This window comes from Eubalaena glacialis, chromosome 5 (assembly GCF_028564815.1).
Source record: "Eubalaena glacialis isolate mEubGla1 chromosome 5, mEubGla1.1.hap2.+ XY, whole genome shotgun sequence".
NCBI lineage: Eukaryota > Metazoa > Chordata > Mammalia > Artiodactyla > Balaenidae > Eubalaena > Eubalaena glacialis.
Genome location: NC_083720.1, coordinates 104,573,062 through 104,586,312, shown reverse-complemented (window position 1 = coordinate 104,586,312; position 13,251 = coordinate 104,573,062). Strand labels below are relative to the sequence as shown.

Here is a 13,251-nt window from a genome sequence, read left to right as displayed (position 1 = left end):
CTGGCTTTTGTATAGCCCATCTTCCTGCTTCTGAGGCCTTCCCATCTATAAAGGTCTCTTCCATCCTCGTAACTGAATTACTAGTTTGGCTCAATAGAGAATTCAAGGTTTAGTGAAGAGATTTGATGCTGTTTCGATTTTTCATCATTCATGTGAAATGCTTAGGGTTTTACCACTATCATCAGTGTTCTCCAATTTCATGACTATCTTGGGTTTGTTTCATCCATTGTGCTGAGCACTCAGTGGGTCCTGTCACTGTGTAAACATGCTCTTCAATCCTGGGAAATGTTACTGGAGCTGATCTTTCCTCATGTCCTTCACCACCCCAGTCTTTCCTCCAGAATTGTTTTTTGGGTGTGAGCCCTGCGCACCTGGTTTTCCTATTTTCCATTGCAGGCTGTTACCCTTTGAGCAATTTTTACAACTTAATCTTTCAACTTTTTTTAAGGTTTTTAATTTCAGTCATCTAATATCTAAGACCTCTTCCTCCAACCTGTGTTATAAGTAGTAACCTGTTCTTACATGGGTGTGCATTATCTTTTATTCAAGTCTAAAGTTAACAATAACTTTCAGAGTTTGTTTCCTCCAAGATGCTTTTCTTTCCTGTTGCTTTGGCCTCTGCCTGTAATCTTCCTCAGATGTTTGGTGATCCTTGTCTCATATTTAGGAGTGCAGCATTTTTAAAGCAGCTTGGATGTTGTGAATTTGTGTGTGGGGCTGAGGGATGGGTACTTGTCAACCATGGGGTTCACTACTGGGTGATTGGGCTGTGTCATTTTATTGAGGAACCTCTTGATACATTTTTTTTTTCCTTCCTTGAGCTGATCAGGTTCATCAGAGAAGTCTTTTTCTACTCTGCTGCCTGGAGGGTAAAAAACCTGGCTGCCCGTGTTCTGAGATCCCAGTGAGGGGAGAAACCTGAGGGATCTGAACAAGTAAACTACTTGAACTCCTTTATTTTCATCATTGTATGCCTATTGAGTCCGAAGACCACCCTCTTACCTGCTTCAGACAAGTTTCTGCCAGGATGGAAGAGTTCAGTTGTCCAGCAGTACAGAGGGGATCTGGAGGTTTAACTGCTTGTCAAACAGACTTTCAACCAATCCTCTTTTAGTCCCTTTTACCTCTGTTTACAGAGATACCTGGGCTGCGGATTGCTAATAAGCCTTTGGGGGTTCTGTGGTACAATCTGAAATATCCTCACTGCTGACAGAATATTCAGTTTTCTTGTCTCCTTAGTTGCCATTTATTCAAAGGTTTGCAGCTTCCAAAATTTTGTAGTTGTTTCCTCTCCCATTTTCTTTTTTTTTGTTTGTTTTTTGGCTGCATGGCTTGTGGGATCTTTGTTCCCAGTCCAGGGATTGAACCTGCGCCCATGGCAATGAAAGCACAGAGTCTAAAACCACTGGACCGCCAGGGAATTCCCTCTCCCATTTTCTTTGACCTTACATATTTTTTATGTTGCCCCCCTCTTTTTTTTTAAGTAGTGGGTTTTAGTAGGTTTTCAGAAGAGACCAGAAGTGGTATTGTTTACTTTTAGCACCCTTTTTGTGTGCGGTAATGACAGGTTTGGGGAGACAATGTAAGTAGTTCAGTACCCTTCTAAAATTTGGCCAACAAAGTAGAAGTTTACAAGTAGTTTGCTAGTTTATTATAGAACAAATCTCATTTACCTATTGGACAGTGTTAGGAAGCTTTGATTTCAGTTCTCCCATCAGTTTTGTAGACCCTGTTAGAGCTACCAACCACCCTTTCTAGGTCTGTTGTCCTAGGTCAAATTTTGATACCTTTTGGTTTACTAGATGTTTGCTACCAGGTGAGTTAGTTAATCTCTCTTCCTGGGGTTCTGGGTTTCCTCTTAACTCCTTTTCTAACCTTCAGATATGTATTGTAACAGGTTTCCTGTTACCACATTACTCTTTCCACATTGGGATGGCAATTGCTTCACTGTTCTTTGTTGTATACAAGTTAGAATATAGTGTGTGGACACCTGTCCAGGTGCCATTCATGCTGAGATAGTTTTGAAAGGTAGTATCAATAACATTAGGATCTGATTATTAGGTCTTTGTATTCTATACTTTATGTGCTTTGTTTTACTGCTTGGGAAAGTTCTTTGAAGTTGTCTTGTACTTCAAAAGTACTTTATGTTTATGGTCTTGAGGTATTGGGAATTTTAAAACAAGGACTGATCCCACTGTCCATCACAGTATTTGTGTTGGTCCTGAAATGTATAATGAGTTTATTTGGTTTGGAGTCAGATTAACCTGAAATGTAAAAATCTAGATCCATGCATAATGGACGCACATCTCAATAAAGTAAATTTCTTTGGATGCAGTTTACTTAATAGTGCAATTTATCAGTGTACTAGTACTTAAGGATGACCCCAGACTTCATGAAGACTGACTGTTACTACCTACTTTTGAAAAGTTGAGAAGAATGCATACTTTATCCTTTCTTCACTACTGGCTATAATTAGTCTAGTCTGAAATTTTGCACGTGTAACATGATTCTAGGAAGATCCAGTTGTGTAAGTTGGGTTGGGCTGTATATTGCTGTCAATTGCCTATAATCTGGAAAGTTGGGGGAGGGTTGATTATAATCTGGTTGGTATTTCAAAGAGATCTGCAGGCTATTTATATCAGAATCAGTATTGTTTGGAGGTGTTCCCTGGGATTCTGTATTTCACACAAAACAAGTGATCTTACCTACACTGAAGTTGTAAGGACTGTTGTTTTAAGGTGGTTAGAGTTAAGCTTGCTGTTTCATAAGGATTTTTTGTTTTTCTGTTTTTACTTTTATCTCGTGTAAAGACAAATAAAGGTGCATGTTTCATAAAACTTATACCACTCAAGCATTTTAATCACGGACCCTAAGTCTAGGTTGAAAGAAGAAAAATACAGACTTAGCATTCTAATGGGAGTACAACGAGCAGCAGTGTACCACGCGGGAAGGGAGGTGGTGGGGGCAGGTGGTTGGTATTCAACTCTTCAGAGGCAGTACATTCCCCTATTGCCTGCATATTGCCCCCTTTGGTTTGTCACTGACTTCATTCATTCATTCCGTTATTATTAATTGGTAATCAGCAACTCTGTTTGAAACGGACTTTTTCTGTTGTCTTGAGTTGGGCTAGTTATATATTGCCCTATTGTCCATAAGCATCTTTTAGATTCTCATGAAGGAGATAATTCCAACAGCTTCCCTTTATAAGTGGCTATAGTAGAGTAGCTTTGGGTAAAGACTGCAGGATCCAAGGGAATATATAGTTTAGGAAGACAGAGCAGAGGGGTAACTGCTAAATGTTAATTTTCTCCAGTAAGCTCTGTAGAGGTGGATAATTTGGGGGGACAGGTGCTTAAAGGGCATGAAAAAAGGACTTTACAAAATTATTTTACTACTTAAAAAGGGTGAGATACTTTGTAGGAATGAAATCCTAAGTAAGAACAAGGCGTTCCTTGTTTCAGCAGTCCAAATCAGTTGTCATGGGAGGAATTCTTTAAAGTCTTCAGAGAAAGTACAGATAGGTCCGAATTTATTAAACTTATTAAACATTGATATTAGGGTTATTGGATTCTATTTTGAGAAAATTACCTAAGTTGCTCGGTGTTGGGAAAGATAGTTTATTTCAAGGTTAGTTGATACACATTTTATTTGTGTAGGCTATATTCTGTTTGTATTTTAGAATTTGAAAGCAAGGTTACTTTCCTGGCTTTTTGAAATTTTTCTTTAAAATATTGGAAGACACTTAACAGTTGTGTTAATGCCAGTACCTAAATGTGACATTTAACATGTCATGGAAAGCTATGCTTTGAATAAATACTTGAGAAAAGGAATTATATAATTGCCCCTTTGTTGTATATGGATGGCCTTGGGTTACACAGGGCTTTATCACATTTTTAGAGAACATTTGCCAATCTCAGACCGATGAAGTGGAACCCTTTTAAAAGTAGAAATTGGAAGATGGCTATATAATTATTGCAGCGTAGTTAAGAGATTGGCTAAGGCAATAAAGAAAACTTCGAAATACTCAGAAATTTGTTGTAAATTGCTTCTACAATAATTGATAAATAAAGCATGCTACAACTAATTAGTTACATGTATTAAGACCTATCAGCATGTCTTTTTTTAGAACCTGGTTGACTTGATTCTAAACCAACATAATGTTCTCTGTACCATTTGACATTTTCAAGACATATTCTCCCTAAGCAGATTTTGTTGGAACCAAGTGTTTCCAGTTCTAGAAGCCTACTTCTAGAATCTTCATGTGAAGTTTATAGCGGGCTTTAATGGGGTTTTGATTTGCACTATCTTTTCTGAAAGATTGTTTAAATTATAATGTAGTGCTTTTGTCTTAAAATTAAACTCTTAACAGCAGTCATGCATTTTTTGCACTGTCTTTTTTTTTTTTTTTTTTTTAAGGTTTCCCCTCTTGGATGAATTTCTTGAAATAACGTAGGTCTTATTTTCTTATTTGGGAAGGTAAGGCAACTACTGTCATGTTTAAAATGACAATGTTAAATGATGGGATTCTTTTTAAAGTTAGCGATGCATAATTGGTTAAACAGTATTACAGGTTGAGATTTTGATGGAAGAAGAAAGAGCAATTTCCAGTTTTCTCCAGAATGTTCATGAGAAAGGATACCAAGAGTAGGAATATTTATATGGGGATGTTCAGTCTTTAGCCTCTACTGGGCTTGCTGTCAAATTGTAGTGAAACCACTAAAAGTGCTGGGAATGCATTTACTCTCTATGCAGACAAATTTTTCAAAAAATGGCAAATCGAACTAGATGTGTACAATAGCAATAATGTTAACCAAGGTACCCATACTCAACGTAAATACAGAAAAAAACTAACAGTATCATTTCATTACATTTCCTACGTTCCTTTGAGAACTCTTTAAGGAATGTGGGTCCACTCAGTGCTGGCTTGCCAAGAGAGGTTCCCATCATGGTGGGTCATGGTGTGGTGCTGAGCAGGGGCTTCACCTCAGATGACCTGTTTTCCTGTAACCAGCCTGTGATTTGTCTAAAATTCAGGCCGGAATTAAATAATGCATTTTGTTCTAGCTTCTGAGAAGACTATAATGAGATAACGAATTTTCAAAACAAGTTAAAATAATTCAGATTTATTAGAATGTGTGGGACATTCTATTTTGTAGATATTTAAAAAATTCTTGTTTAATATGTTGAATGGAATAGATATTTCAAGTGAATGGTTCAGAGGTCCCACTCTGTCATTTGCCCTGTGATGTTGGGCAAATAAAATTGAACTTCTCCAACAAGCATCAGTTTTTCCAACTGTAAAATTAGATGTTCTTTAGGTATGGACATGAAATGACAGGTATGTGAAAAGTGCTTTGATGTTAGTCGTTCTCAGCTTCATACACTGAATGGGGTTAAACACATACACTTTGAGGCACCATCCCAACCTTAAGCAGAATCTTCAGGCTTGGAGCCCAGACAGCCTACACTGTCTTATTAGGATCCCCAGGTGATTCTGATGCTGAGCGTTGAAAACCAAAGCTTCATATTTATTGCTGTGATCGTGTTTAAGAGCTATGGAAATCATGCATATGAAAAAGTGTCAAATGTTAATGTCTGTCTATATGTGCTAGGCAGTCCGAATACAAAAAAGGCTTGAGGGGAGTAGACACACATAGTTGTCCACCATGATGGGGATGAGTGCCCTTTTTGAAGCTTGCCTGGGCACCTGCAGGGACTCCCTACTTTTGCTTGTCACTCTTCTGGGCTTCCCTGCTGTGAGTCTTCAGGAGATTTCATGTGCAAGCTCTGTGATTTTGGTAATTTGGGAAAAGGAGATAAGCAGAAGGGAGGAGTCACAGTAGACTAAGTTCTAGATCACAGAATAGCTGTGATCCCCTTTATAGACACAGGAGATAAGGTCCAGTAGCAGTTTTGTGGGGAAAGGAAGAAGAATATATACGAGTTTTAGGATTTAATATTTCAGGTGTTTGCATGTTATCCAAGTGGATGTCTCCAGTAGAGAAAATGGTTTGGAATTCAGAAGGAAGGTTATTGCTGGAGAAGGCAATGCCATGGGAGTGAATAAAAGCACCCTGGAGAGTGTGGAAAATGAAGAGAACGGAAAGCTGAGCTCTGCTGCAGTCCATCTGAGTGAAATGAATGAATGCACGACTGAACTCCCAAGGTCTAGTCCACTTTCTCCACCCACACAGCAAGCAGTGTCTTCATTTGTTCATCTTTTTTCCTCTTACTTTGTTAGCCCAGTGGACTCTGGCAAGTGACCTAACTTGTGCTTCAGTTTTCTTATCTGTAAAATGGAAATAATAATAGTACCCACCTCAGGGTTGTTGTGAGGATTAAATAAAAATAAGGTACTTCAACAGCTACTGGCATATCAGTGCTCAGTAACAATATTAACTGGACTGCCTTTACCTATTGAGATAAATTTGATTTCTAATAAGGTCCAATTCCCATCCCACTTACAAGCGTGCAAATCTTCCTCAGTGACTGGAGCCAGTGTTGATCATTATCTTTCTTGTTATTTTTTCACTGCCACACAATGCATCACTCAGTAGATGTTATTTTAACGTGTTTATGATCTTTGTTGGTCTTGCCTCCTCAACTGGAATGTAAGCTTCCCTTAGGATCAGGACCATTTCTTATACTTCTATATACAGCCGTTAATTTCTCAAACATCTGTTATCTCTATCAGTGTGGTAACTTAGAATAAATCCTAATGATTTAGGACCGTTTTGGTGCAGAGGAGGAACTCAACAATATTTGAATGCATAAATGAAAAATCTAAGGTTGTCTTAATATTTGTTTCTTTCTACTCAGGTACATTCTGCTAGATGTTGCACAAATAGCAGGGAAACACTTTACTAAATGAGTGCTTTGCTTACTTCTTCCTAGCAGCTTTCAACAGTTCATAAAAATAGAAGTCATCTGGAAAACTCTTAAACTCTATTTAAGACTGCCTAGGAAAACAGGTATTACATGGGACGTGCTGCCTGGAACCAGGGTGATAGCCTGTGCTTTAAACACGCTGCAAGTGGAGGGAGGTTGCAAAGGCATTTTATTTATTTTTTAGGCTTCTGGGTCTTGGCATCCTAAAATGTAAAATTGGGGGTGGTGTGGTGGCTAGATTAGGTGTTAAATTTGATGTCTTCTGGCAATAAATATGCTAGTATTCACTGGCAATCAGGATACAAATACATTGTTTTGTACATAATTATAAATTATAGAAATAATTGGAGGCAAATTTTATAGGGCTACAAAAATAATGGCAGCAAAATGCATGACAATATCTCCTCTCAATATTCCTTCAGATTCCTATCTCTACCCCCCAAAACAACCTACTAACCTGGTCCAAAGCAAAATAGTACTGATGTGTGTTGTCTGGCCCACAATTAATTTAAGGGGTCAGATAATATACTCTGAGTTAAAACATGTGGGTTTCGTGACTATATACCTCAGTCAGTACTTGAATCAGTAAAATCTCAGCTTTCTAGCTGTGTGATCTTGAACATGCCATTTAACATTGCTATTTTCTCATATGCAAAATAAAAATAATACGAACTAACATTACATAGCACTTACGTGCCAGCCAGTTTTATGTGCTTTACATTATACTAACTTAATAGTTTTTACCTCTTCATGTCATTGTAAAATTTAATGAGACACCTCTCCCCCAAAGCACTTAGTACATATGTCAGACTATATTTTTTTTCCTGGGTATAAATTACAGAAACTCCAAAAGTTTCTAACATTTAAAATGCTTTAAAAAATATTTTGTGAATGGAAAGGTGGATATTGTGCTGGAGGAATTGGGACCTATTTAAAATGCTGATATTTGATCATTACCAGAATTAAAATGAGTTCTCTAGTAGTCAGGAACCCCTGTTCTAATCTTTTTATTCTTCCCCATGAATCACTATGATTTTTATGATTTTTAAAACCTACTTTAGACCTCAAGATCCCACTTAGGAAATAGAATTCATGAAACTTTGTAACCAACTGCGAAGTGAAGTTGAACGTTTTGGGTTTTAGAAATCTTAGTGATTCAAGGTTATTGGATGAAGTGTATCAGTTAAAAAGAAAAAAAAACCTGTTAGGGTGGTAAAATAGAAGACATGACCTGTGATTTATTAGAGAAATGATAAAGTTTCCTAATTTTTTAATCTTTACCCAAAGAAATGCCTAGTATAAAACACAATGGTTTGAATTTTCATTTCAAATGAAAGAATATGTAGAAGAGGTGACTGTGTATCTGGACTGTACTCATGTAAGGATTCTTATTTCTAAGGGAATTTTAAGGTCATTTCTGAGCAAGGAGTAAGATGATGGGGATTTAATCAATGCCATAAATGCAATCATCTTTCCTATTAATAGTTAACATTTAAATAGCATTTTCTATGTGGTAGACAACAACTCTATGCGATATTATTATTATTAGCTCCATTTTAAAGATGAGGAAACAGGGTCAAAGGTTAACCAACTTGTCCAAAGTCATCTATACGGTATGTGGCAGAGTGGAGAGTTGAAGCTTGGCAGTCTGATTTCAGGGTATGTGCTTGTAGTATTAACAAAGAGAAGAGTAGTGGAGCAGTGGTAAAAAAAAACAAATGGGATTACAGAAATGGGAGAGGTACAAAGACAAGAGTCAAGGAACACTAAAGGGACAAGGAAATACTTCCAACCCCCTTTTCCTCCGTTCCTCCTACCACTAGAGAAGGCTTTTGTAATTGTTGGTTGTAGAACTCTATAATTACATATAACAATTTATTGGTACCTGCTGGGGATGGGGAGAAGGGTCAAGTTGGTATTACATTTGTACTTAAAAGAATGATGATGATTGAAAGGAGAATGGCCATGGTGATGACTATAATCTTTTTAAAGTGTTTCCACCATATCCTCCCAAGAATCTTTCTTGTTTTTGGGGATTCTTTGGCCTGAAATGAAAATAAACACAAATTTAATGTTTTCTTTCCATTTCTGGATTAATGTGCACACTACAATACTTATTAGAACGATTTAGAGGAACAGATTTAATTTGTGTTTGACCGATCACAGAAAGTCTCAATAAGTCTGAGCAGCTGTTATAAAATGATGCACCAAGATTCTTTATTGTGTTCAGCTATACTTTTATTGGCTTTATTAATTTTGTGACCTTGAATAAGTTACTAACTCTCTGAACTTCAGTTTCCTCATCTTTACATCATGATTTTACTTAAATTCCACTATCCCCTACAACCCTATTTAAAATTGCTACCCCATCTCCATTCCAGAAGCCCTATTCCTCTTCAATACATTATTTTTCTCCAAAGTAGTTATCTCTTATCTAACAATATGTACAGTTTACTTATTTGTTGTTTGTTGAGAACGTAAGTTCTATGAAGGCAGGGATTTTTTGTCTTTCATTCACTGCTATATTCCCAACAGCGAACAACATAGAGCAGGTGTTCAATTATAATAGTATTTGTTGAAAAAAATGAATGACTAAATCTATTAAATGAGGATAATAGTATCTGCCACATAGTAGCCCAGATTGTGAGGATTAACTGAGATAGTGAATATAGTATATCGAGACTGGATATAAGAATAAATTATGCCATTATTATAATTAATTAATATTTTGATGAATAATGAGATGGACTTTGTTAAGTATGATACAAAAAGTTTCATATCTTAACCTAATTAACCTAAACAAAATAGCTCACTTTTATTAAATTTTATTAAGATTATTGAAAGAATCCAAGGAGCAGTGGAGAGAAATGAAACACGGTCACACGAAATTGTAAAATCCTTCCCCCCACCCCCTGAAGTAAGCTTTATTGTTTTCATTTGGTCTACTCCTTTTTATTTTTAAAATATATGTAACTGCTTTTCATATAGTCGTGATACAAATAAATTGCTTGATGCTTACATGGATTTCTGCTATCTGCCACCTGGATAAGTAAAACTCTAACATATTTCAGTTATCTTTCTTCGTGCATCAGATCTGCTTTTTTACTCTCAGTATATACGGTGATTTTCCAAGAACACAATCAAGGTATGCACATGATTACAGTGCATGCTGTAAGTGGCATGAGTCCTGGTATGCCACTCAGATGGCCTCTTGACTCTAGTGTGTGACAAGTTACGGGATCCCCAGGTTTATATATCCAAGATGCTGGTGGTTATTCTCAAGGATCTGGCGTATGGAAGCTAGTGACTACATATACTTTCCAAGATGTTAAAATTTATTGAACGCTTAAAGTGCAGGTACTATAGGACATGCATTATATGTATTTTTGCATAATAATATGCAATACTTATAATAACCTTAGGTGAATATTCCTGTTTTATAGTGTTGAAGAAAATGAGGCTCAGAAAGGTTTAAGTTACTTGCCTCAGATTTAGAGTAAGTGGTGGAGCTGGAATTCAAATCTAGAATTGCGTGACTCTATACTGCCTCGTGTAGAAACAGTGAGTTAAGGTATAAATGGACTTTATATCTTTCTCTTAGATTATTTATTCTCTTTTATTAATGTAGTGTGTATATATAGTTTGAAAAGTCAGAATTCTGTAAGGCTTATGAGTAAAAACTGCATTTTCCTGCCCTGCTCCTTCTCAACCTGATCCTATTCTTCAGAGGTAATCACTTTCAGCTCTTTTTTGTGTGTTTTGTTAATTGCTGTATCTCTATTTCCTGGAACAGTGGTTCTCACCTGGGGATAATTTTGCCCTCCAGAGGACTTTTGGCGATATCAGGAGACATTTTTGACTGTCATGACTGTAGGGGTGCTACTGGGCATCTAATGGATAGAAGCCAGGAATGCTGTTGAATATCCTACAATGCATAGGACAGTCCAGAGTGTGCCACGGTTGAGAAACCCTGACCTAGAACAGTGTCTGACATATAGTGGGTGCTCAGTAAATACCTGTTGAATGCACCTCATTTAGCCGTTTATTTTTTCCTGCTGTTTGTTTTCCTCTGTATTGCTAGAAAACATATATATATATATTTTTTTTTCTTGATTTTTCCTGTTTCCAACTATAGAAAAGGGGATATAACTCCTACCATACCTCCAAACCCCCCTTCCCCAAACACACACCTTTCCTTTCTTTCCTATTCTTTTTGTTTAATTAAACCTTTGTAACTATTCCCTGAGACATGGAGCATGTTTGACTACATTGACCTTAATGTATAGCTTTTTGGTTTCTCTAGAGCTAATAATAGGTAGGTAGTTCAAATGTTTTCATTTATTAGTTTTTAATCTACCAACCAGTAATTCATTCCTAAACTCTCCAAAGGAGCTGGAAAATATCCTTCCTTTGATGGCTCCTCTGTTGGATCCTTCTGCTTTATCTTGAAGTTCCTCACAGAGCCTTTTTTTTTTTTTTTTAAACATCTTGATTGGAGTATAATTGCTTTACAATGGTGTGTTAGCTTCTGCTTTATAACAAAGTGAATCAGTTATACATATACATATGTTCCCATATCTCTTCCCTCTTGCATCTCCCTCCCTCCCACCCTCCCTATCCCACCCCTCTAGGTGGTCACAAAGCACCGAGCTGATCTCCCTGTGCTATGCGGCTGCTTCCCACTAGCTATCTATTTTACATTTGGTAGTGTATATATGTCCATGACACTCTCTCACCCTGTCACATCTCACCCCTCCCCCTCCCCATATCCTCAAGTCCATTCTCTAGTAGGTCTGTGTCTTTATTCCCGTCTTGCCACTAGGTTCTTCATGACCTTTTTTTTTTTTTTTTTTCCCCTTAGACTCCATATATATGTGTTAGCATACTGTATTTCTTTTTCTCTTTCTGACTTACTTCACTCTGTATGACAGACTCTAACTCCATCCACCTCATTACAAATACCTCCATTTCATTTCTTTTTATGGCTGAGTAATATTCCATTGTATATATGTGCCACATCTTCTTTATCCATTCATCTGATGATGGACACCTAGGTTGCTTCCATGTCCTGGCTATTGTAAACAGAGCTGCAATGAATATTTTGGTACATGACTCTTTCTGAATTATGGTTTTCTCAGGGTATATGCCCAGTAGTGGGATTGCTGGGTCGTATGGTAGTTCTATTTTTAGTTTTTTAAGGAACCTCCATACTGTTCTCCATAGTGGCTGTATCAATTTACGTTCCCACCAACAGTGCAAGAGGGTTCCCTTTTCTCCACACCCTCTCCAGCATTTATTGTTTCTAGATTTTTTGATGATGGCCATTCTGACCGGTGTGAGATGATACCTCATTGTAGTTTTGATTTGCATTTCTCTAATGATTAATGATGTTGAGCATTCTTTCATGTGTCTGTTGGCAATCTGTATATCTTCTTTGGAGAAATGTCTATTTAGGTCTTCTGCCCATTTTTGGATTGGGTTGTTTGTTTTTTTGTTATTGAGCTGCATGAGCCTCACAGAGCCTTTTGATCTACTCCAATGTGGTTTGGTTGGGGTCTAGGTTTGCTATACCTATAGCTTTAATCTTCAGATCTTTCTGCACCAGTATCCTGGGAATGCCCTTCTCTTATGCTGGGCCTTTTGTTTTTTCAGTCTCATTTCATTCCCTTTCTTGATTTATTTCCTTCTGTTGGTGAAAAATTTCTGCTGAAAACTTCTTAGAAAGGGTGAGTGGGAGATATGTTTCTGAGAATTTACATCCCTAGAAATGTCTTTATTCTACCCTTGGTAATTTGGGTATAGAAGTCTAGTGTGGAAATCATTTTCCTTCAGAATTTTAAAAGCATTCCTTTATTTTTGTTTAGCACCCATATATTGCTTTTGCAAAATCTGTTATTCTAATTGCCAAGTCTTTGTTTTTTCTCTCTCTCTAAAAACCTTCAAAATCTTCTCTTCCTTTTTAACGTTCTATAATTTCAAGATTACATGCCCTGCTATGATCCTCTTTTGTTGTTCATTGAATCTGTAAATTCATGTTATTTAGTTGTAGGATTTTTTCTTGTATTAATCTGATTTTCTCCCCTCTGGTTCCTTCATTTTCTTTTTCTGAAAATCCTGTTATTCATATGTTGGATCTCTTAGACTGATTCTCTGTCTTTTCTCTCTCTTTTTGCTCTGCTCTCTGAGAGAATATCTCAACTTTATATTACAATCATTCTATTTAATTTAAAAATTTTACTGTTGTTTTAAATTCCAAAAGATCTTCTTGTTCTATGAATAAGCTTTTATGTAGCTTTCCATTCTTGTTTCAGGGTTGTACAATACTATCTTCTATTATTTCTCCCAAGACATTAGAGAGGTCTT

At 36.9% G+C, this 13,251-nt stretch overlaps 1 protein-coding gene across 1 annotated transcript in view; it reads right to left on the bottom strand.

The window, feature by feature from the left end:
- Nucleotides 1–8,795: 8,795 nt before the first annotated feature.
- The window catches only part of LOC133092283 (uncharacterized), a 31,701-nt gene continuing 27,245 nt past the window's right edge, over nt 8,796–13,251 (bottom strand). Inside the window, exon 6 of the mRNA XM_061191527.1 lies at nt 8,796–8,933. Within this exon, the coding sequence (XP_061047510.1) occupies nt 8,796–8,933 (138 nt within the window). The remainder of the gene's footprint in view (nt 8,934–13,251) is intronic.